This window comes from Anomaloglossus baeobatrachus, chromosome 2, assembly GCF_048569485.1.
Source record: "Anomaloglossus baeobatrachus isolate aAnoBae1 chromosome 2, aAnoBae1.hap1, whole genome shotgun sequence".
In the NCBI taxonomy this organism is placed as follows: Eukaryota; Metazoa; Chordata; class Amphibia; order Anura; family Aromobatidae; genus Anomaloglossus; species Anomaloglossus baeobatrachus.
Window position 1 is genome coordinate 377309885 of NC_134354.1, and position 26652 is coordinate 377336536.

A 26652-nucleotide genomic window follows, 5' to 3' on the forward strand; every position below is an offset into this window, starting at 1 on the left:
GGATATGCATCACTTTCGATTTGACCCCACTGATATCGCACCTGCAATGTCGTAGTGTGCAAAACTCGCCTAAGTCTTCTATTGACGATAGCTGGAGGAAATCTTGTTGAATACTAGAGATTATATACATGTTAAATATTATGTGCATGTCTGTAACCATTGCATTGATCCAAATAACTAAAATAAAGAATAAAGCAACTCTGTAATTAGTCTTAAATATAAAATCGCTCATAATTTCTGTATTCAGTTCCCATGAAAACCTTTTACAATGTTACAGCATCCAAACGAACCCTTCATGTAAACTGATTTAACAGCCTTCCAAGTAAATAGTTAAAAGCAGCAAAACAAATTAATACAGGATCATATTAATTGAAGGGTTTGTTTTAAAGCTTGAGCTACAGTATGAAGATGCATAACCCTACTTAAAAGGGTTGTCTAGGCTTGGGACCAAAATCTGCAGTCATATTATGTGACATCTTGTGGTGCACCCACGGTCAGGAATCCCTCATATTCCCAGTCTACATACACGTGGCTGCATGCCAACTAGACGTGTTTGTCTTCTTTTAATAGAAGGGAATTGAGTCAAGTCTGCACATGACTACAAGTAGAAAAAGTCACAGTGTCATGGCTATTACTTGGCTTTGACGGGGTTAAGTCAGGTGGGAGGGGTTTGTTTGGTTGAGCCTTGTTCCGGGTCTCTCGCCACTTTATTATGGTGAAAAAACAAAAAGCCAGCACCAAATGTGCACTACAGCACTAAACATTCCAAACTGTACTTATTATAAATAAATTTTTGAGATTTTTGGCAAAAAATTGCAATTTCTTGAGCTGCTTCGCCATGTCACGGCAAATCTCATTTGAAGCAGTCCTACACTAAAATATTTTTATAAAATGTGCCATACGGCCTCACATATGAATAGTAGAACTGCTCTTAGCAGTCAATATAAAAATATTTTAGTGTAGGACTGCTTCAAATGAGATTTGCCGTGACGTGGCGAAGCAGCTCAAGAAATTGCAATTTTTTGCCAAAAATCTCAAAACATTTTTTATAATAAGTACAGTTTGGAATGTTTAGTGCTGTAGTGCACATTTGGTGCTGGCTTTTTGTTTTTTCTTCATTGAATTGGTCGGTGGTTGACCTCCACCTTGCTATGCACCCCAATTTGGGATGTATTCCATCTGTCTGGATTTTGGCGGTTGATGACTGTTCACATTAAGTCATCAGGCTTTGTCCACAGGCTATTTACTTCATGCAGCATTTGCTTGGACCTGTCCCGCCCACAGCCATGACTCAGTCATGGGTACGGGATTGATATAGACCAGGTGAGTGCTGCTAAGAGCAGTTCTACTATTCATATGTGAGGCCGTATGGCACATTTTAAAAAAATTATTTTAGTGTAGGACTGCTTCAAATGAGATTTGCCGTGACGTGGCGAAGCAGCTCAAGAAATTGCAATTTTTTGCCAAAAATCTCAAAACATTTTTTATAATAAGTACAGTTTGGAATGTTTAGTGGTGCTGTAGTGCACATTTGGTGCTGGCTTTTTGTTTTTTCTTCATTGAATTGGTCGGTGGTTGACCTCCACCTTGCTATGCACCCCAATTTGGGATGTATTCCATCTGTCTGGATTTTGGCGGTTGGTGACTGTTCACATTAAGTCATCAGGCTTTGTCCACAGGCTATTTACTTCATGCAGCATTTGCTTGGACCTGTCCCGCCCACAGCCATGACTCAGTCATGGGTACGGGATTGAAATAGACCAGGTGAGTGCTGCTAAGAGCAGTTCTACTATTCATATGTGAGGCCGTATGGCACATTTTATAAAAATATTTTAGTGTAGGACTGCTTCAAATGAGATTTGCCGTGACGTGGCGAAGCAGCTCAAGAAATTGCAATTTTTTGCCAAAAATCTCAAAACATTTTTTATAATAAGAACAGTTTGGAATGTTTAGTGCTGTAGTGCACATTTGGTGCTGGCTTTTTGTTTTTTCTTCATTGAATTGGTCGGTGGTTGACCTCCACCTTGCTATGCACCCCAATTTGGGATGTATTCCATCTGTCTGGATTTTGGCGGTTGGTGACTGTTCACATTAAGTCATCAGGCTTTGTCCACAGGCTATTTACTTCATGCAGCATTTGCTTGGACCTGTCCCGCCCACAGCCATGACTCAGTCATGGGTACGGGATTGAAATAGACCAGGTGAGTGCTGCTAAGAGCAGTTCTACTATTCATATATGAGGCCGTATGGCACATTTTATAAAAATATTTTAGTGTAGGACTGCTTCAAATGAGATTTGCCGTGACGTGGCGAAGCAGCTCAAGAAATTGCAATTTTTTGCCAAAAATCTCAAAACATTTTTTATAATAAGTACAGTTTGGAATGTTTAGTGCTGTAGTGCACATTTGGTGCTGGCTTTTTGTTTTTTCTTCATTGAATTGGTCGGTGGTTGACCTCCACCTTGCTATGCACCCCAATTTGGGATGTATTCCATCTGTCTGGATTTTGGCGGTTGGTGACTGTTCACATTAAGTCATCAGGCTTTGTCCACAGGCTATTTACTTCATGCAGCATTTGCTTGGACCTGTCCCGCCCACAGCCATGACTCAGTCATGGGTACGGGATTGAAATAGACCAGGTGAGTGCTGCTAAGAGCAGTTCTACTATTCATATGTGAGGCCGTATGGCACATTTTATAAAAATATTTTAGTGTAGGACTGCTTCAAATGAGATTTGCCGTGACGTGGCGAAGCAGCTCAAGAAATTGCAATTTTTTGCCAAAAATCTCAAAACATTTTTTATAATAAGTACAGTTTGGAATGTTTAGTGCTGTAGTGCACATTTGGTGCTGGCTTTTTGTTTTTTCTTCACTTTATTATGGTGTGGACTCCTCCGGGACGCTGCCAGTAATAGTTTATGCTCTGCAACGTGCACACTGGTTCCTGTGAGTTAGCTCTGATCTGTCCCGCTAACCAGCTTACCTCCCTGACCTCCATTCCCCCTGTACTGTCTGTTCACCATGTCTAGCTGACCCTGGTCCTATCCCATGTCTCTGCCTCCACCCCCACCTTTGTATTTACGTGCTTTCCCGGCCTTTGACCTCAGTAACGTCCCCTGACTATGGCTCTGATCCTCCTTGGTTCCATATGTGAATTCTCGGCTTCTAACTTCTTCGCTTCCATTTGACTTTGGCTTGCTCACTCCCCTGTATTGACGTGACATCCTGGTTTGATTTTGGCTTGTCTGACTACTCTTATTCTTGTGTTAGCAACCTCTGGTGGGCTTTTGTATTACTGCACTTTGGAGTTCAATCTTCACTGAGTCCCTATGCCCCCAAGTGAAAGCTTGACACACAGGACCGCTAACTCGCACCATTCATATCTGGCATAGAGTGACTGTAGACTATTTTCCCATGTCTGGACAACTGTTTTAAGGTATTTGCTGTAAAGTTATCCCGGAGCCATAAATGTACACATATCCCTTAGATTGTGGGGAAAAAAATTTAGTTCATTAAAAAAAATGACTTCAAAATGTGCCACATGTTCCTTCATTGTTTATAAATATAGGTCGGAATTTGGTAATTTACCTATGAAATTCGAATATTATTAATGAGCAAAACAGAATACAGTGGAGTTATTAAAATAGAAGAAAAACATGTATTTTTGTTTCATTACATTACTTTACACATTTGACATGGGTTTGGTGCAATATTAACAGCACAGAAAAAAAATAAAATAAAAAGTTGCACCAATATAAAAACTGTGTATTTAACAGTATGTCTTTTACCACTGAGAAGCATGAAGATGGCAATACGGGCACACAGTTATGACAGCTAGGTCACTATAATTTAATTTTTCTATACACAATTCCCAAAGTGTCATCCTGCACAGAGTACCATAGCCGCCTTACATAACCATTTGTTTCATGTGTATAGGCCAAAAACACTTTTTCTTGATTTACATGATAAATTTGGCTCTAGTGAATCACACTGTGATTTAACTAGTGATGATAACGGATAAATCCCTATCTTTGGTTACTTTTTTTCCTGGGTTGGCAATATGGTCCCGTGGGATATTTTGAGACTTGTGGTAGCTTCATAAAGAATCACTGCAATAAAGACGTATGGTTAAAAAGAAATGTATACAGAATGGCATTACTGAGTGATATGTTTTTCCTTGCAGGTTGAAGGTTCATGCTAAGAGTCTTGTTGAACTGTGCAAAGGAAAGCACATGAGTAATAAGGTGGTGTTCTAGTCCCCTTTTCTCAGCTTAGGTATGGTATTCTAGACCGGCATTAGTTCTGAAGTAGTAATCTTCAAATGTCAGCCACATTTAAGGACCCATTAGCTGTCTGATTCAGACATAACTTAAAGTCTGCGCCTTTTTCAAACTCCTCATAGGCACAGCATTGAGGTATGAGTTCCCACTGAGCAGTTTGGCAGACCGGACGTATGTTGCAAGTGTGCTGTGTACAAGACAGAACTGATCTTCCTTCTTCTCAAAGCTTCCAGCAAAGACAAAGTCAATTTCATTTTTATTGCCATGCTCAATAATGCCACAAAGTCTTTGTGGCTTCTCAATGTCCACGGAGGGTGAAATCAACTTGGCGATAAAATGCCTCTGTAAGTTTTGTGTGTAAACAAGAGACTTCTGGCTGTAGGGTATAAGAATGTGTGATGCCCTTGGCTTCCTAATAAGTCAATATTGATGAAGGGCATGAAAGTTTTTGATCAAGGACTGATATCAAGAGTATTGTGCACACATTTCATTGTTCTATGGAAATACTGGGGTTAGTCCAGTATTGCAGGTCATGTTATCCTTTCCAGGCAGTCTTCTGTCATTGAAAGTGTGCATGTTAATTACGGCGTCACTCTTGACCATGACAGGTGGCTGAGGTTTATGTTTGACACGACGCTGGCAGGTGAGAGATAATCGGATCTCATCAGCCATTGTGCTGCAAAAGGAACGCTGAGGAAGAAAAGGCACAAGAATCAATTATGTCATCAGGTTCTATTATCAGGTATAGTTTTACAACATACCAAGACTTAAACCAAAAATCATGAACATTAAATAAAACAATGGTCACAACATTTCAACTCATGACTATATAAATTTAAAAAACAGACTTTTAGCATTAATTGGATAAACCATAGTATACCTATTTTGATACACAGAAAACTCTTTCTTTGCAATAGTAGACACCAATCAGCCCTAAGGGCGGTGTTACACGGTACGATATATCATGTGATATGTCGTCGGGGTCACGGAATCCGTGACGCACATCCGGCATCGTTAGAGATGTCGTACCGTGTGACACCTCCGAACGACTGTTAATGAGCAAAAATACTCACCTTTTCATTGCTCGGTGACACGTCGTTCAGTTCCATAATGTCATTACTCCTTCTGCACGCCGGTGGTTCGTCGTTCCCGTGGCAGCACACATCGCTACGTGTGACACCCCGTGAACAACAAATAGCAACTTACCTGCGTCCCGCCGGCAATGAGGAAGGAGGTGGGCGGGATGTTACATCCCGCTCATCTCCGCCCCTCCGCTTCTATTGGGCGGCCGCTGTGTAACGTCGCTGTGACGCCGAACGTCCCTTCCCCTTCAGGAAGAGGATGTTCGCCACCCACAGTGACGTCGTTAGGGAGGTAAGTATGTGTGACATGGGTTTAACGACTTTGTGAGACATGGGCAATGAATTGCCCGTGACGCACAAACGACGGGGGCGGGTGCGATCACTCATGCTCATGCGATCGCATGATAAATCGATGCGTGTAACGCTGCCCTTAGAGTTTACTCAATGTGAAAATATCACCCAAGAGAGAAGACAGATATCAATTCTACCATATTTGGTTCTTCATACAAATATTTATAGGATATTAGCAGTGACGAAAAACCCCCACTAATAATTGTAAAAAACAAAAAATATTGACACCAATCCAATAAAAAAGGATATGCATCAAATTGGTGTTATATAATGACCGTACAATAGGACATCAATATTAGATTCCTGACGGTATCACAGGGATGAGCGATTCTGAGCTTTGAGATTCATATTTGGCTTGTCATGTATATTTTACATGGAAATTTAACTAGCAGCAAAGTTTTTATTTTCAAATTGAATATTCTTTATTATGTTCTCTAGTGTCTCTTGACCCCAGAGAAAAGTAGGGTATAAGAAAAAACTAAAATTCTCATCCCACGGCTCCCTGTAGCTTTTTACTTTTCTTCTTCCACCATCAAGCACATTCTCTTTTGACTTCTTCACTCCCGGTCCAGGCTTCCGGCTTGACAAGGCCTCTGATTAATGTCACTGTATGCATTGCTGTCATTTGGGTGACGCATGTCATAACATTGTGGTGTCACGATATTTATCCTGATGGCATAACCTACATTGATGTCAAATACCTTGTGCAGCCGGATGTCCAGGCTAAAGTGAAGAAGAATAAAGCAACCAAAAATGGCCCATAAAAACACAAAAACACTAACGATCAATCAAAATTACATCTTTATTGATAGCAACAGTAATTAAAAACTAAATCACATCAGATGCATTTAAAACCATAAAATCATATAGCAAGGGAACAGGTCCCACTCATGACTAGAGATGAGCGAACCGGTCGCGGTTCGGCTCGAGTTCGGTTCGCCGAACGGGTGTCTCGTTTGAGTTCGGTTCGGCGAACCGAACTCAAACCGCATAGGAAACAATAGGAGGCAATCACAAACACATAAAAACACATTATAAATGTACACATACGGTTAATAAACATTGCCATAACACTTACCGGTCCCCGCGATCCCTCCTGCACTCTGTCTCCTGCCGCTATTCCATCCGATGATCGCTGAATCCTCCCGGTAACCAGCACTGCCAGCAGTGATGCAGGACCTATCGTGACGTGAAAAATAGCCATGTGACCAGTCACGTGCCTGTTATCTCATTGGCTACAGACTGGTCACATGACTATGACGCGTCATGTAGGACCTGTCATTGCATCTCTCTGTTACACGGTGCACGTTTGTGTATCGCCGTGTACCGGCGACATGCTCTAGCTCGACTTCCCGCTCTGCTTCCCCGTTCCCTTAAGGTACCGTCACACTAAGCGACGCTCCAGCGATCCCACCAGCAACCTGACCTGGCAGGGATCGCTGGAGTGTCGCTGCACGGGTTGCTGGCGAGCTGTCACACAGGCAGATCTCACCAGCAACCAGTGACCACAGCCCCCAGCCAGCAGCACATGTGGAAGCTATGCTGCGCTTGGTAACTAAGGTAAATATCGGGTAACCAACCCGATATTTACCTTGGTTACCAGCGCACACCGCTTAGCGCTGGCTCCCTGCACTCCTAGTTACAGTACACAGCGGGTTAATTTAACCCGATGTGTAGTCTGGCTATGTGTGCAGGGGGCTGGCACTGGCAGCGTGAGAGTGGCGGACGCTGGTAACTACGGTAAACATCAGGTAACCAAGGAAAGGGCTTCTGGGTTACCCAATGTTTACCGTAGTTACCAGTGTCCGCAGAAGCCGGCTCCTGACCGGCTGACACAGCCGGTCAATCACGGAGATCACCGTTGCCATAGCAATGCGCTTGGTAGCGGTGACGGGGACGTCCCGCTACCAGCACGCAGCGGCACCGGAATCACGTGATCGGAGCAGCGTTGCTGTGGCAACCCGTGCCACCGCTTACAGCCGGGAGCCTGTGGTCACTCTCACAGAGTGATTTCTGCACGGAGCACAGCGTCTTCCCCCATGCAGCTGTGCTGTCTGATGGAGCAGAGCTGCATGTGTTGAAGGGGAAAGAAGACAGAAGAGCAGGATCGTGGAGGGGTGACAGGGGGTAATAAAGATGGAGTTTCTAATGTGTCTGTATATTTATTTCTATTAAAGTATTTTTTCTCTGTGTGGTGTTTTTTTTAACCCTTTATTGGAGATTCTTAATGGCCGGGTCAAACATGCCTGACATTAAGAATCTCTGGCTTAATACTGGCTAGTAAAACAAAGCCAGTATTAACTCATGATTACCCAACAAGCCACCCGGCTCCAGGGCTGTTGGAAGAGTTGGATACAGCGCCAGATGATGGCGCTTCTATGAGAGCGCCATTTTCTGGGGCGGCTGCGGACTGCAATTCGCAGCAGAGGGGCCCAGAAACCTCGGGCTAACCTGTGCTGTGGATTCCAATCCCCAGCTGCCTAGTTGTACCCAGCTGGACACAAAAATGGGGCGAAGCCTACGTCGTTTTTTTTTTTTTTAATTATTTCATAAAATTCATGAATTAATTAAAAAAAGGGATTCCCTATATTTTTAGTTCCCAGCTGGGTACAAATAGGCAGCTGGGGGTTGAGGGCAGCCCGTACCTGCCTGCTGTACCTGGCTAGCATACAAAAATATGGCGAAGCGCACGTCATTTTTTTTGGAGTTTTTTGGCAAAAAAAATAAAAAATGCTTCCCTGGATTTTCCATTGCCAGTGAAGGTAACACCAAGCAGTGGGGGTTAGCAGCCAGTAGCTGCTTGGATTACCCTTAGCTAGCAATACAAAAAATGCAGCGGGAGCCCATATATATTTTTTTTAATTATTTATTTAAATAACTAAAAACAAAAAGGGCTTCCCTGTATTTTGATTGCCTGACATGACAGTGCTGTAAAAATATATCTTTAAAAAAAATGACGTAGCGCTCCGCGGTATTTTTGATTCTCAGTGCAGATAAAGCAGACAGCTATGGGTTGCCACCCCCATCTGCCTGGCGTTACCTTGGCTGGCAATCAAAATACAGGGAAGCCCATTAATTTTTTTATTTAAAAAATGGTTAAAAAAAAAATGACGTTGGGTCCCTCCATTTTTGATAGCCAGCTAGGGTAAAGCAGACGGCTGTAGCATGAAAACCACAGCTGGCAGCTTTACCGTGGCTGGGGATCCAATGTGGAGGTCACCCCAGGCTCTTTTTTTATAATTATTTTATAAATAATAATAATTACAAAAAAAAAGTAGGGTCCCCCCCAAATTGGATCACCAGCCAAGGTAAAGCGGACAGCGGTGGTCTGGTATTCTCAGGGTGGGAAGGTCCATAGTTATTGGGCCTTCACAGCCTAAAATTAGCAGGCCGCAGGCGCCCCAGAAGTGGCGCATGCACTAGATGCGCCACTCCTGGAGCTTCACCCCAGCTCATCCTGTGCCCTGGTGCAGTGGCAAACGGGGTAATAAATGGGGTTGATACTAGTTGTAAAGTCACCTGACATCAAGCCCAGCAGTTTGTGATGTCATGGCGTCTATCATTTATTGTAAGGAAAAAACGGGAACGTATCCCCCATTTTCTAGGAGTGCAGACCCTCCATGTGAGGAGTGTGGGTGCAATGAATCTGCACCCACTCTCCCCGGGTCCACAGCAGCAGAGTCCATGTCGTAACGGTTGCTACTAAAGCTGCAATGCCCTGCTCATGAGGTAAGGGCATGCCTAATCAGGAGAACTATTCTACATTTCCAAATATTGGTATTTGCTGATATTATTGCTATTCCACCTACTATATATTGGGGATAGGATCTTGGAGATGGAATACCCCTTTAAGGTCCGTTATCCAGCTGAATAAATACTAAACGACAGAGCTCGCTATTTAGATGTGTTTTCTTGTGGCGTATAACGGACTCTCATGTTTGGTAGTCATTCAGCAGGGCAACTATAAAATCAAATGCCTCCATTTGGAAATGTAGTATATAGCTCTCCTGATCAACTATGTTCCTTACCTCATGAGCAGGGCATTGCAGTAATAATAATTACTTATTCATTTATTTAGCGCTATTAATTCCATAGCGCTTTGCATACATTGCAAACACTGTCCCCATTGGGGCTCACAATCTAAATTCCCTATCTGTATGTCTTTGGAGTGTGGGAGGAAACCAGAGAACCCGGAGGAAACCCACGCAAATACGTGGAGAACATACAAACTCCTTGCAGGTGGTGTCCTTGGTGGGAATTGAACCCAGGACTTCAGCGCTGCAAGACTGCAGTGCTAACCACTGAGCCACCGTGCCGCCAATTTAGCTTACAGATGCATAACCACCACTCACTGTGTCTGAACACAGGAACTTGAGCTGACAGCCGCTCTGTGCATGCGGCAGCGTCTATTGTGAAGGAGAGGGCCGCGGGGGATCAACGCTGCACAGGTACCGTGGGACACCGGGGAACACCGGTGGGGTGACCTGGCAGGGCCTGGGGAGGAGTTTTCTGTCGCATGTGTCATGGCACATGCGACAGAAATCAGAGGAGTAGGGTGAATGCGGCCGGCGCGCTGCTGTGCGCGCGGCCATCTTGGATTTCTGGGAGGGCATCAGGGGGGGCACTTTGGTGACAAGTGGCGAAAAATGAAAAAAAAAATGACGCAGGGTTCCCCCTCTTTTTGTAGCCAGCTAGGGTAAAGCAGATGGCTGCAGCCTGCAGACCACAGCTGGCAGCTTCATCTTGGCTGGTAAACCAAAACTGAGGCACCCCACGCTGTTATTTTAAATTAAATAAATAATTAAAAAAAAAAAAACACATAGGGGTCCCCCCAAAATTGGATCACCAGCCAAGGTAAAGCAGACAGCTGGGGTCTGATATTCTCAGACTAGGGAGGTCCATGGTTATTGGACTCTCCCCAGCCTAAAAATGGCAGGCCGCAGCCGCCCCAGAAGTGGCGCATCCATTAGATGCGCCAATCCTGGTGCTTCGCCCCAGCTCATCCCGTGCCCTGGTGCGGTGGCAAACGGGGTAATATATGGGGTTAATACCAGATGTGTAATGTCACCTGGCACCAAGCCCTGGGGTTGGTGAGGTCAGGCGTCTATCAGATACCCGACATCACCAACCCAGTCAGTAATAAAAAAAATAGACGACAAACACATTTTTATTTGAAAAAACACTCCCCAATACATTCCCTCTTTAACCAATTTATTAGAAAGAAAAACAAATCCAGGTCTGGTGTAATCCAAGGGGTTGCTATGACGATCCACACTGTCCCAGTCAATGAAGAGCAAGATGTTCCCCATTGGCTGGGAGAGCAAAGCAGTGACCTGAGCTAACATCAATGGGTCAGCCCAGGTCACTGCAGGGGATGACAAGTGCTGTTGTCAGGAGCGAGGTACATTACCTGCGCTGATCTCCTGCACACTGAATCAGCTTCACAGCCAAGTATCGCGAGCGGCCCGTGACGTCACCGCTAGTCAGTCTCGGGTCAGAAGCGAGAGAAGGTGATGTGACAAGCGGCGGCCATGGAGGACAGTGACAGCGCTGAGGTCGGGACTTCATCACCGCAGGTAAGCTGAGCGGGACCATGTGTGCAGAGTGCCAGGTGGGCGGAGCCTAGCGGGGTAATGTGTGCAGAGTGTCAGGTGGGCGGAGCCTAGCAGTGCCATGTGTGCAGAGTGCCAGGTGGGCGGAGCCTAGCGGGGTAATGTGTGCAGAATGCCAGGTGGGCGGAGCCATGTGTGCAGAGTGCCAGGTGGGTGGAGCCTAGTGGGACCATGTGTGCAGAGTGCCAGGTGGGTGGAGCCATGTGTGCTGGTGGCGGAATGCGAAGTGGGTGTAGCCTAGCGGGGTCATGTGGCGCTGAGGACGTCAGTGTCGTGGACTGCATGGCTGGGGACAGGTGAGTGTGAGTGTGTGTGTGTGTATGTATGTGTACATGCCACGTGCAGGATGGGGCGGAGCGAGCTGAGCGGGGAAGTGTCGGATTCCTGCACACGTAACTAGGATAAATATCGGGTTACTAACCAAAGCGCTTTGCTTGGATACCCGATTTTTATCTTGGTTACCAGCTTCTGGCAGGCTGCCAGCGATGGCTCCCTGCACACTGAGCAGCTAGAACCGTTCTCGAACGTAACTAGAACTATCGAACTTTAGCAAAAAGCTTGAGTTCTAGTTCAATCTAGAACACCCCCCAAAATCACTCGAACCGCGAACTGGAGAACCTCGAACCACGAACCGCGCTCAACTCTACTCTTGACCCCAATTATATATATATATATATATATATATATATATATATATATATATATATATATATATATATACATATATACACACATTATATATATGCATATATACAATACAGACTAAACGTTTGGACACACCATCTCATTCAAAGAGTTTTCTATATTTCCATGACCCTGAAAATTGTAGATTCACATTGAAGGCATCAAAACTATGAATTAACACATGTGGAATGAAATACTTAACAAAAAAGTGTGAAACAACTGAAAATATGTCTAATATTCTAGGTTCTTCAAAGTAGCCACCTTTTGCTTTGATTACTGCTTTGCACACTCTTGGCATTCTCTTGATGAGCTTCAAGAGGTAGTCACCGGAAATGGTCTTCCAACAGTTTTGAAAGAGTTCCCAGAGATGATTAGCACTTGTTGGCCCTTTTGCCTTCACTTTGCAGTCCAGCTCAACCCAAACCATCTCGATTGGGTTCAGGTCTGGTGACTGTGGAGGCCAGGTCATCTGATTTAGCACCCCATCACTCTCCTACTTAGTCAAATAGCCCTTACACAGCCTGAAGGTGTGTTTGGGGTCATTGTCCTGTTGAAAAATAAATGATGGTCTAACTAAACGCAAACCGGATGGAATAACGTGCTGCTGCAAGATGCTATGGTAGCCATGCTGGTTCAGTATGCCTTCAATAAATCCCCAACAGTGTCACCAGCAAAGCACCCCCACACCATCACACCTCCTTCTCTATGCTTCACGGTGGGAACCAGGCATGTAGATGCCATCCGTTCACCTTTTCTGCATCGCACAAAGACACTGTGGTTGGATCCAAAGATCTCAAGTTTAGACTCATCAGCCCAAAGCACAGATGTACACTGGTCTAATGTCCATTCCTTGTGTTCTTTAGCCCAAACAAGTCTCTTCTGCTTGTTGCCTGTCCCTGGAAGTGGTTTCCTAGCAGCTATTCTACCATGAAGGCCTGCTGCAAAAAGTCTCCTCTTAACAGTTGTTCTAGAGATGTGTCTGCTGCTAGAACTCTGTGTGGCATTGACCTGGTCTCTAATCTGAGCTGCTGTTAACCTGCGATTTCTGAGGCTGGTGATTATGATAAACTTATCCTCCACAGCAGAGGTGACTCTTGGTCTTCCTTTACTGGGGCTGTCCTCATGTGAGCCAGTTTCTTTGTAGCGTTTGATAGTTTTTGCCACTGCACTTGGTGACACTTTCAAAATTTTCCCAATTTTTTGGACTGACTGACCTACATTTCTTAAAGTAATGATGGCCACTCGTTTTTCTTTACTTAGCTGCCTTTTTCTTGCTATAATACAAATTTTAACAGTCTATTTAGTAGGACTATCAGCTGTGTATCCACCAGACTTCTGCACAACACAACTGATGGTCCCAACCCCATTTTTAAGGCACGAAATCTTACTTATTAAACCTGACAGGGCACACCTGTGAAGTGAAAACCATTTCCGGTGACTAACTCTTGAAGCTCATCAAGAGAATGCCAAGTGTGCAAAGCAGTAATCAAAGAAAAAGGTGGCTACTTTGAAGATCCTAGAGTATGAGACATATTTTCAGTTGTTTCACAATTTTTTGTTAAGTATTTCATTCCACATGTGTTAATTCATAGTTTTGATGCCTTCAATGTGAGTCTACAATTTTAAGGGTCATGAAAATAAAGAAAACTCTTTGAATGAAAAGGCGTGTCAAAACTTTTGATCTGTACTGTGTATATATATATGCATATATATATATATATATATATATATATATATATATATATATATATATATATATACACACATATTAAGGCAATTGGCATAACAAAAAATAAGGAGTTTAAATCTCTTCAATTATATAGGGAGGAAGCGTTGGTGAAACGCGCATTGGAGTGCGTGACGGGGGAACAGTATCACTCGCGGGCTCTAAATATGACAGCAGGTAATTGTTAGGGGTTCTCCCTGTACAGCTGGTATGTTTTGTGTTATTGCGATCATAATCATTGTGTAATATAAGGAATATTTTGGATTATTTGATGAGTTGTGTTTTTTTGATCACTGAGCTGAGGAGATTCAAATATATAATTGAAGAGATTTAAACTCCTTATTTTTTGTTGTCCCTATTGTCTTAATATGTATATGGGATTTTGTTTTTAATTAATTCTGTTGCTATCAATAAAGATGTAATTTTGATTGTTCATTAGTGTTTTGTGTTTTTCTGGGCCATTTTTGGTTGGTTTATATATTCAGAGTATGTTCTGGATTGGTTATATTAAGAATTCTGGTATTCTCTAATATATGGTTTTTGCTAAAGTGAAGAAGGCCTGAAGAAGGTGAAAAGAAGGGACATCAAAGATTGAACAGAAGGTTGCAGGCATGGCAGGAGAGGTGACTGATGAGGTCTTGCTTTTTCTTTAACAATTTGTCTGTCCCTCTACACTGTGAGCAGAATTATTAATGAGTATTTTGATCACATGATACTTTTTATACATGTTGTCCTACTCCAAGCTGTATAGGCTTGAGAGCCAACTACCAATTAAATAAATCAGGTGATGTGCATCTCTGTAATGAGGAGGGGTGTAGTGTAATGACATCAACACCCTATATAAGGTGGGCTTAATTATTAGGCAACTTCCTTTCCTTTGGCAAAATGGGTCAGAAGAGTGATTTGACGGTGTCTGAAAAGTCCAAAATTGGGAGATGTCTTGCAGAGGGATGCAGCAGTCTTGAAATTGCCAAACTTTTGAAGCATGATTACTGAACAATCAAGCATTTCATGGCAAATAGCCAACAGGGTCGCAAAAAGCGTGTTGGGCAAAAAAGGCACAAAATAACTGACCATGAACTGAGGAAAAACAAGTGTGAAGCTGCCAAGATGCCATTTGCTACCAGTTTGGCCATATTTCAGAGCTGCAACGTTAGTGGAGTATCAAAAAGCACAAGGTGTGCCATACTCAGGGACATGGCCAAGGTAAGGACGGCTGAAAAACGACCACCTTTGAACAAGAAACATAAGATAAAACATCAAGACTGGTCAAAGAAATATCTTAAGACTGATTTTTCAAAGGTTTTATGGACTAATGAAATAAGAGTGACTCTTGATGGGCCAGATGGATGGGCCAGAGGCTGTATCAGTAAAGGACAGAGAGCTCCACTCCGACTCAGACGCCAGCAAGATGGAGTTGGATTACTGGTATGGGCTGGTATCATCAAAGATGAACTTGTGGGCCCTTTAAGGGTTGAGGATTGAGTGATGCTCAACTCCCAAAACTAATGCCAGTCTCTGGAAGACAACTTCTTTAAGCAGTGGTACAGGAAGACGTCGGTATCGTTCAAGATAAACATGATTTTCATGCAGGACAATTCTCCATTACATGCATTCAACTGCTCCACAGCATGGCTGGCCAGTAAAGGTCTAAAAGATGAAAAAATAATCAAATGGCCCCCTTGTTCACCTGATTTGAACCACATAGAGAACCTGTGGCCCCTCATAAAAAGTAAGATCTACAGGGAGGGAAAACAGTACACCTCTCACAGCAGTGTCTGGGAGGCTGTGGTGGATGCTGCACGCAATGTTGATCGTAAACAGATCAAGCAACTGACAGAATCTATGGATGGTAGGCTGTTGAGTGTCACCATAAAGAAAGGTGGCTATATTGGTCACTAATTTTTTGGGGTTTTGTTTTTGCATGTCATAAATGTTTATTTCTAAATTTTGTGCAGTTATATTGGTTTACCTGGAGAAAATAAACAAGTGAGATGAGAATATATTTGGTTTTTATTAAGTTGCCTAATAATTCTGCACAGTAATAGTCACCTGCACAAACAGATATCCTCCTAAGATAGCCAAATCTAAGAAAACCCCACTCCAACTTCCAAAAATATTAAGCTTTGATATTTATGAGTCTTTTGGGTTGATTGAGAACATAGTTGTTGATCAATAATAAAAGAAATCCTCTAAAATACTACTTGCCTAATAATTCTGCACACGATGTAAGGTTCAACAAAATGGCAGGCACAGCTAAGCACCGTTTTACTATATTTACTTAGGGTGAACTGCAAAAAATTCATATACTGGAGAATACAGACTGTTGTAAAATTCAAAGAAAATTTTACACAAATGAATTGATTCATCTCTATTTAACACCCAACACTCTGAATAGAAGCTGAACTTCAATTAACGACAATGACCACTGAATAGCTAATAGAGTTATGCTGTTCCACACCATACACTGGTTACCTCTCATAGTCATTAGAGCTGAAAACCCTCACTCATTTTTATCTAAACTTCAATAATATCTGGGGTTTTGTTGTTTAGATTTGTCAGTATCACAATAGTTGCATGTAGTGGTCTTCACAAACTATCATTGTTCAAAAAGTAACTGGTGTTTTTATTTTTACTTTATAAATTAATATTTCACATTAAAATAAGTAATTTTGTAATTATATTTTATCAAATGTTCCTTCTCCTTCTAGATTATGCTTTCATTGTCAATTCAAGGTTAAAATGATAAAATCTGTGTTCAGTAAAGACACATTGTCACATTACGGAGATGAAATTTTCACATTACTGAGATGACAGTTGGTGTTTTTAAACTTCTATGGAGGTGGAGGAAGAGGGACGAGTTTGAGGCAGACATTGAAATTCTCTTGCACATTCTTTGTAAATAACAGTTAGGCTTTGTGCAAATGTTTCTTATTTGGTGCAGATATTTCTGCATCTCTTGGCAGGAAAAACGCAGTGAAAAAACCCACACCTTTTCGGTGCATTTTTTATGCGTTTTTTTTTTTACTTTTTGTGCAGCTTTTTTCCATTCATTAGAAATCTACACCAAACCTGTAAGGAGAAAATACTCAATGTGTGCAGGAGATCTCAGGATTCTCATTCACATAGCTGGCATCAGGAAACCCTTCAGATTTGTGATAAATTTGCATTGATAAACGCCTCAAAAAATGCGATAAAAATGCAACCAAATGTCTTTTCCTATCTCAGTAATTGGAAAATTGTAGACAAATTTTACTCTTACATACTTTTATGTAAAAAAAAAGACAAAAGAGAAAAAAATACTTTTTCAGGCGTGATACCTTTTAGGTTTTTAGGATAAATAATCAGTCCAGGAGAAAATAAAGATGACACCTCTAATAAAGATATATTACAAAGTTTCTTATTTTCATATGTACTATACATTTAGGAAAAAAATGAAAACAACAGTTACACTTTGGGGACACCCGGACACGGTCAGTCTCCTCTACTGCTCCTTTCCTCTCCAAAACTGATCTGAAACTCTTCTGTGTAAATATACTGCCTATACTGTTGTAAGGAGTCGTAGACTAGGGTCACACAACAGTATAAAAAAATTGGTTCGATTTTCATCCACAAAAGTTGGATGATCTTTTTCTCACTTGTCTTCCATGTGCAGTCCATGTACAATCAATTTATTTTACAGTAGCAGTAATTATTTAAAAAATAAATTGAGTCATTTGCACTGCCCCATTGAATAACATTGATCTGAGTGTTGTCCGTTTTCTTCATAGATAGTACTCAGATCAAAAATACTGTTATTTCAACCTGGCCTTACAAAGTTGTTAAGGGAAACACCTGCTCTTTATGGGTAACGAATTAGAAAGTTGGCAAGGAATCCTATGGAGATACAGTATATAATGCAAGCAAAGCTATATTTTACATATGTGAGGCACATCGAATGGATTGCTGAATTCTTTACACACACTGGATACACTTGTTTTAAAGGGAACCAATCACCATGATTTTCGTATATAAGCTAAAGCTAGTGCTATACTGGCACTATCAGGCTGATTCTCTACATACCTGCAGTGGTCAGCTCAGATGTTTAGGTTTTGAAATCCAAGAAAGTAAAGTTTATAAAATGAGCTGCTTGTTGATTGGCAGTTGCAATAGAGCAGATAATATATTCATAGTTATCCCCTCCCCCTTTTAGAATTAGTATAAGTTTTATACAAATGATTCACTTTGTTGCATGACCTATGTGAGGTCATACCCATGTGACCTGGTATCCAGTTTTCTTGGCTGAAACCTCGCCCCTTCTGGTCACATGGGTTTGACCTCTCACAGGTCCTGCTAGACAAAGTGAATCGTTTGTGTAATACCAGGGGCGTACATAGAAATCATGGGGCCCCATAGCAAAAGTCTGAATGCCCCCCCTCCCAATAAAAAAATAAAAAATTACAACAAAATAATAACATAATAATCATCATATATGCTACTGGGGACCGGCACATGTTATTGAGGGTGACATACATTTTAATGGGGGCAGCTTATAGTCAGAAATAACTCATACTACATAGTGTTACTGAACAACACCCACCATACCAAGACCAATAATACATTGAAAAATAATGCCACCACACCATGACCAAATATGATCACCATATAGAGTCTGAATATAAGCACTGTGCTATTACTGAGCAAAGTCCACTGCACCAAGACCAGTGGGTTCACACCGCAAATCCCCAAAAAAGCTGCACTATGTGAACTTGGCCTAAAGTAGTAATGCCTTCCTTCGTACCCTTCACCACACACAATATAAATTTTCATATCTATCTCCCCCATATAATGGTAATGATTATGACCCTCTTCATAGCCTCAGGAACTACAGTAAAACTCTGCACAGCACAGGGCAACATTCACACACGCACACACACACACACACAGTGATGGCACAGCCCAGGAGCAACACACACACACACACACACAGTGATGGCACATACCAGGACCAACACACACACAGTGATGGCCCAGCCCAGGAGCAACACACACAAGCAGTGATAGCACAGCCCAGAAGCAACACACACGCACACACAGTGATGGCCCAGCCCAGGAGCAACACACACAAGCAGTGATAGCACAGCCCAGGAGCAACACATACACACAGTGATGGCCCAGCCCAGGAGCAACACAAACACACACAGTCATGGCACAGCCCAGGAGCAACACACACACACACACAGTGATGGCATAGCCCAGGAGCAACATTCACACACACACACACACACACACACACAGTGATGGCACAGCCCAGGACAAACACACACACACACACACACATGGTGATGGCACAGCCCAGGAGCAACACACACAAAGTGATGGCACAGCACAGGAGTAACACACACACAATGATGGCAAAGCCCAGGAGCAACACACACACACACATACAGTGATGGCACAGCACAGGGGCAACACACACACACACAGTGCTGGCACAGCACAGGAGCAACACACACACACAGTGATGGCATGGCCCAGGAGCAACACACACAGTGATGGCACAGTACAAGGGAAACACACACACAGACACACACAGTCATGGCACAGCACAAGAGCAACACACACACACACACTGTCATGGCACAGCACAGGGGCAACACACACAGTGATGGCACAGCCCAGGAGCAACACACACTCACACACACAGTGATGGCACAGCACAGGGGCAACAGAGACACACAGTCATGGCACAGCACAGGAGCAACACACACAGTGATAGCACAGCACAGGAGCAACACACACACACACACAGTGATGGCACAGCATAGGGGCAATACACACCATGATGGCACAATACAGGACAGTTTCTTTCTATAGTGTGACAAACATTTGTACATTATAATACTCACCTGCTCCTGTGATGTGAGACATTGTTAGTGGCTCTGGCCTCACTGTTGCACTTCCTGTGAGTCCTCTTGTCCTCCACTTTTTCTTCCAATTCCTTCTCTCCTCTTCTTCTCATTGTTTTTAATGCTTTATGTTTGCGCTTCTCTCTTTTCTATAGTCTCTACTCCTCCTCCACTCTGTTTCCCTGTTCATCTTTGTTTCTCCCGCGCTGTACTGAACAAGCCCTGCCCCCTCTCCTGATTGGCTGTTTTCCTGGCATTTCTCACAGCTCTCTGACTGGAAGAGGAAGCTGCTTGGCCACTCCCTCCTCTTCAGCACAGGTTGTGCACAGTGTGCAAGTGTTCAGTGAGTGTGGGCGAGACTGCATCTCTGTGTTGCGGCCAGCCTGCAGCTATACAAACCGTGGCAGCACCCAGCAGCCTTTATCAGCTATTTGGTGATGCCCCGGGGGCATGACAGTGAAAGTATAATGCACACAGTGGGCAGCCGTCTCCGGGCCCCTTCAGCCCCTTCAGCTCACGGGCCTCGTAGCAGTGGCATGGTCTGCTTCTATTGACGGTACGCCACTGTATAATACTTATGCTAATTCTAACAGAGGGAGGGGATAACTTTGAATATATTATCTGCTCCATTGCAACTGCTAATCAACAAGGAGAGAGGGGAGCCAGCACGATCTAAAATTGGCATGCATCATATAAAAAGTGAAAATTCACAGATTTATTCCAACTGTACTACAATAAAAAAAATGAGATTTTTAGCAAATAATTGATCAGGTATGTGTGCTCCATTATGGTTCTGCTTTTAACTTTATCTAGGAGGCCGCATGGCACATGAAATACAGAATGTAGAGTAGGACCCCCCTATTGAGATTTGCCGTGACGTTGGCAGGGGTGGCTCAAAAAATTGATCAATTATTTGCTAAAAATCTCATTTTTTTATTATAGTACAGTTGGAATAAATTTGTGAATTTTCACTTTTTATATGATGCATGCCAATTTCAGATCGTGCTGGTTCCCTTTTTTTCTCTGTTTTGACCGTAGTTATGCTACAAATCTGGTGCCTGACCAACACCATACCATGCACGCCTGATTTTGGCTTGCAATATATTCCTCCTGTTGGTAGCTGTTCAGACTCAGTTACCTCACCCCTTTCCACAGGCAATGCTAATTAAGCACCATTCTTGGATCTGGTCCGCCTTTATCAATGGTTGCTGTTTGACACTGGGAGGATCAGTTCTGATATAGTCCTGGTATGTGTAGGGCTTGCTCCACATGCTGGGACCTGGGCTGGTCTCTATCCACAAGTGCCTTTTTTGCAACATGGAAGCGGCTATATACAGGTTGCAGGTATGTGTGCTCCATTATGGTTCTGCTTTTAACTTTATCTAGGAGGCCGCATGGCACATGAAATACAGAATGTAGAGTAGGACCCCCCTATTGAGATTTGCCGTGACGTTGGCAGGGGTGGCTCAAAAAATTGATCAATTATTTGCTAAAAATCTCATTTTTTTATTATAGTACAGTTGGAATAAATTTGTGAATTTTCACTTTTTATATGATGCATGCCAATTTCAGATCGTGCTGGTTCCCTTTTTTTCTCTGTTTTGACCGTAGTTATGCTACAAATCTGGTGCCTGACCAACACCATACCATGCACGCCTGATTTTGGCTTGCAATATATTCCTCCTGTTGGTAGCTGTTCAGACTCAGTTACCTCACCCCTTTCCACAGGCAATGCTAATTAAGCACCATTCTTGGATCTGGTCCGCCTTTATCAATGGTTGCTGTTTGACACTGGGAGGATCAGTTCTGATATAGTCCTGGTATGTGTAGGGCTTGCTCCACATGCTGGGACCTGGGCTGGTCTCTATCCACAAGTGCCTTTTTTGCAACATGGAAGCGGCTATATACAGGTTGCAGGTATGTGTGCTCCATTATGGTTCTGCTTTTAACTTTATCTAGGAGGCCGCATGGCACATGAAATACAGAATGTAGAGTAGGACCCCCCTATTGAGATTTGCCGTGACGTTGGCAGGGGTGGCTCAAAAAATTGATCAATTATTTGCTAAAAATCTCATTTTTTTATTATAGTACAGTTGGAATAAATTTGTGAATTTTCACTTTTTATATGATGCATGCCAATTTCAGATCGTGCTGGTTCCCTTTTTTTCTCTGTTTTGACCGTAGTTATGCTACAAATCTGGTGCCTGACCAACACCATACCATGCACGCCTGATTTTGGCTTGCAATATATTCCTCCTGTTGGTAGCTGTTCAGACTCAGTTACCTCACCCCTTTCCACAGGCAATGCTAATTAAGCACCATTCTTGGATCTGGTCCGCCTTTATCAATGGTTGCTGTTTGACACTGGGAGGATCAGTTCTGATATAGTCCTGGTATGTGTAGGGCTTGCTCCACATGCTGGGACCTGGGCTGGTCTCTATCCACAAGTGCCTTTTTTGCAACATGGAAGCGGCTATATACAGGTTGCAGGTATGTGTGCTCCATTATGGTTCTGCTTTTAACTTTATCTAGGAGGCCGCATGGCACATGAAATACAGAATGTAGAGTAGGACCCCCCTATTGAGATTTGCCGTGACGTTGGCAGGGGTGGCTCAAAAAATTGATCAATTATTTGCTAAAAATCTCATTTTTTTATTATAGTACAGTTGGAATAAATTTGTGAATTTTCACTTTTTATATGATGCATGCCAATTTCAGATCGTGCTGGTTCCCTTTTTTTCTCTGTTTTGACCGTAGTTATGCTACAAATCTGGTGCCTGACCAACACCATACCATGCACGCCTGATTTTGGCTTGCAATATATTCCTCCTGTTGGTAGCTGTTCAGACTCAGTTACCTCACCCCTTTCCACAGGCAATGCTAATTAAGCACCATTCTTGGATCTGGTCCGCCTTTATCAATGGTTGCTGTTTGACACTGGGAGGATCAGTTCTGATATAGTCCTGGTATGTGTAGGGCTTGCTCCACATGCTGGGACCTGGGCTGGTCTCTATCCACAAGTGCCTTTTTTGCAACATGGAAGCGGCTATATACAGGTTGCAGGTATGTGTGCTCCATTATGGTTCTGCTTTTAACTTTATCTAGGAGGCCGCATGGCACATGAAATACAGAATGTAGAGTAGGACCCCCCTATTGAGATTTGCCGTGACGTTGGCAGGGGTGGCTCAAAAAATTGATCAATTATTTGCTAAAAATCTCATTTTTTTATTATAGTACAGTTGGAATAAATTTGTGAATTTTCACTTTTTATATGATGCATGCCAATTTCAGATCGTGCTGGTTCCCTTTTTTTCTCTGTTTTGACCGTAGTTATGCTACAAATCTGGTGCCTGACCAACACCATACCATGCACGCCTGATTTTGGCTTGCAATATATTCCTCCTGTTGGTAGCTGTTCAGACTCAGTTACCTCACCCCTTTCCACAGGCAATGCTAATTAAGCACCATTCTTGGATCTGGTCCGCCTTTATCAATGGTTGCTGTTTGACACTGGGAGGATCAGTTCTGATATAGTCCTGGTATGTGTAGGGCTTGCTCCACATGCTGGGACCTGGGCTGGTCTCTATCCACAAGTGCCTTTTTTGCAACATGGAAGCGGCTATATACAGGTTGCAGGTATGTGTGCTCCATTATGGTTCTGCTTTTAACTTTATCTAGGAGGCCGCATGGCACATGAAATACAGAATGTAGAGTAGGACCCCCCTATTGAGATTTGCCGTGACGTTGGCAGGGGTGGCTCAAAAAATTGATCAATTATTTGCTAAAAATCTCATTTTTTTATTATAGTACAGTTGGAATAAATTTGTGAATTTTCACTTTTTATATGATGCATGCCAATTTCAGATCGTGCTGGTTCCCTTTTTTTCTCTGTTTTGACCGTAGTTATGCTACAAATCTGGTGCCTGACCAACACCATACCATGCACGCCTGATTTTGGCTTGCAATATATTCCTCCTGTTGGTAGCTGTTCAGACTCAGTTACCTCACCCCTTTCCACAGGCAATGCTAATTAAGCACCATTCTTGGATCTGGTCCGCCTTTATCAATGGTTGCTGTTTGACACTGGGAGGATCAGTTCTGATATAGTCCTGGTATGTGTAGGGCTTGCTCCACATGCTGGGACCTGGGCTGGTCTCTATCCACAAGTGCCTTTTTTGCAACATGGAAGCGGCTATATACAGGTTGCAGGTATGTGTGCTCCATTATGGTTCTGCTTTTAACTTTATCTAGGAGGCCGCATGGCACATGAAATACAGAATGTAGAGTAGGACCCCCCTATTGAGATTTGCCGTGACGTTGGCAGGGGTGGCTCAAAAAATTGATCAATTATTTGCTAAAAATCTCATTTTTTTATTATAGTTCAGTTGGAATAAATTTGTGAATTTTCACTTTTTATATGATGCATGCCAATTTCAGATCGTGCTGGTTCCCTTTTTTTTTTTCCTTGCTAATCAACAAGCAGCTCAGTTTATAAACTTTACTTTTTTAGATTTCAAAACCTAAACATCTGAGCTGACCACTACAGGTATACATAGAATCAGCCTGATAGTGCCAGTATAGCACTGGCTTTAGGTTATATACGAAAATCCTGGTGATTAGTTCCCTTTAAAGTTAAGAACTTGTACAGCCATATCTCAAACATTTTCCAACAATTCACATCAGCCCCAGGAGAGCGAGCGCCGACCCTGCTGGATCGATGCTGGAGGTGAGTGTAAGCTTTATTATTTTTATGGATGCAAATATGGAGAGTGAGAAGTAGTTGTCCACATAGTGGACCACCCCTTTAGGTCTAACAAGGGCAAATATTTGATCAGTTAGGAACATATAAAAATATTTGTACCTATTGAGATAGCTGATATCTGGTATTGTGGAGAGGAGCAGATAAGCAACATTTAGAATTGACCTATTCTCATGGATTTTTCTGGAAAATTAGATTTCCAGAGTATTCTATGCAAATGTAATGTCTCTCATTATGCTCTAACGTCTTTCCATGTGCACCCTTAAAGGCCGCTTTACACACTGCGATATCGGTACCGATATCGCTAGCGTTCGTACCCGCCCCCATCGGTTGTGCGACACAGGCAAATCGCTGCCCGTGGCGCACAACATCTCGGGCCCGTCACACTACTTACCTGCCTACCAATGTCGCTGTGACCGGTGAACCGCCTCCTTTCTAAGGGGGCGGTTCGTTTAGCGTCACAGCGACGTCACAGCGACGTCACTGAACCGCTGCCCAATAGAAGCGGAGGGGCAGAGATGAGCGGACGTAATATCCCGCCCACCTCCTTCCTTACTCATTGCGGGCGGCCGCAGATAAGGTTCCTCGTTCCTGCGGTGTCACACATAGCGATGTGTGCTGCCGCAGGAGCGACGAACTACATCGTACACACAGCAGCAGCGATAATCGAGAATAGGGGGCCATGTCACTGATGAGCGATTTTGAATGTTTTTGCGACGATTCAAAATCGCTCATAGGTGTCACATGCAACGACATCGCTAAAGCGGCCGGATTTGCGTCACAAATTCCGTGACCCCAACGAGATCGCTTGAGCGATGTCGCAGCATGTAAAGCGGCCTTAACCTGCACACGCATGTAAAAAAACATCCCAAGTCTCATCAGAAGTTCTGGCTCAGTATAAAAGGCAAAAGAAGATGCAACGAGGACGAGACGAGAGTGAGATGCAGAAGAGCCTGAAATGTTAGTGTCATGTGGCTGCCATTTAAATCAGCATTTTGGCAAATTTGGATTTTTGTAGAATTTAAGTACAATTTATATTTTTCTTGAACATATTCATTGATCGCTAGTCACCAGTCAAAAAGAAAAAAACAAAATTAATAACTGACCTGCTCTCGCTCTGCCGTCTTCCTCAGTTTATATATAAACTCCGCCACTGCTACTACTACAGAGAGAATCAGACCTGCTGCTAATACAATAAAGATGCCTCCCATATTTTGGATACCCAGAGCACTGGCCTCCTTATTTCTTTCTTCTGGGCAGCCTCCAGCTCTCCACCATCTTTCTTTCATTTTATGGATTTCATCGGCTTCTTGAAGCTGTAGGATAGCAATACTTATCCTGTCACGGTAGGGAGAACCTTTAAAAAAAACAAAAGCGATAAAACATGTATTTAAAAGTTAAATATTTTAGTATTAACATCAAATTTACATTAAGTATGGTCTACTGTATGTCCAAACTTCATATAATAGCACTAGTGTGTCTAGCACTTGGCAAACATGAAGCCTTTTGGTGTTAACTGGTGTCTGCAGCTTCATTTTAGATAATTATAGAGACACTGTATATTCCGCAATATGATATCTTTGTATGGTCTGGATTTTACCTTAAAGAGGGTTATCCTCTACTTTGATGGCCTTTCCTTAGGATAAGAATACCCCCCAATCAGCTGTCTTTGATGCTGTGTCAGTAGTAGGAGGCCAGAAATGCTCAGTTCTGGAGCAGACAAATCTTCTGATAGCAACCACAACTGGGTACTGTACATCCACCCCCTATTGATTTGAATAGAAGGTGGATATGCAGTACCCAACCATGACCCCTATCAATTGGGCATCTCTGGAACTGGGCATTTTTGTCCACCTGCTGGTCGGTGAGGGTGCTAGTTTTCAGACTCCGGCCGATCAGACACTGATGACCTATCATAAGTATAGACCATCAATGTTAAAGTAGTGGACAAGTCCTTTAAGACCAGTGCTACTCAATGAGAATACATTCATAGTGATTTTGAAAGCAATGGTGCACATTTCTTTTTTTTAATCAGTAGAAATGAAAATGTTATAGTGATGAAATTGAATCCAGTTGCATTATTGCAAGTATAATGTACAAACTGTCTGTCCAAAATCTCAATTTTGTTGCATTAGACATTCAATGGTTGATTAATTTTTCAGAATTCAGAATTTTCCACTCATAGTAAAATATTTTTCTTCTAAAATATTCTCAAACAAGGCTTATATATCGCAAAAATAAGTCAATTTATTGCATTGAATATAATATCTGT

At 42.8% G+C, this 26652-nt stretch overlaps 1 protein-coding gene across 1 annotated transcript in view; it reads right to left on the reverse strand.

The window, feature by feature from the left end:
- Positions 1-2870: 2870 nt before the first annotated feature.
- GRIK3 (glutamate ionotropic receptor kainate type subunit 3) overlaps positions 2871-26652 on the reverse strand; it is a 1015705-nt gene continuing 991923 nt past the window's right edge. Inside the window, exons 15-16 of the mRNA XM_075336050.1 lie at positions 25487-25737; positions 2871-4968 (exon numbers count right to left, since the gene is read on the reverse strand). Coding sequence (XP_075192165.1) covers positions 4774-4968; positions 25487-25737 — 446 coding nt within the window. The 3' untranslated portion in view covers positions 2871-4773. The remainder of the gene's footprint in view (positions 4969-25486; positions 25738-26652) is intronic.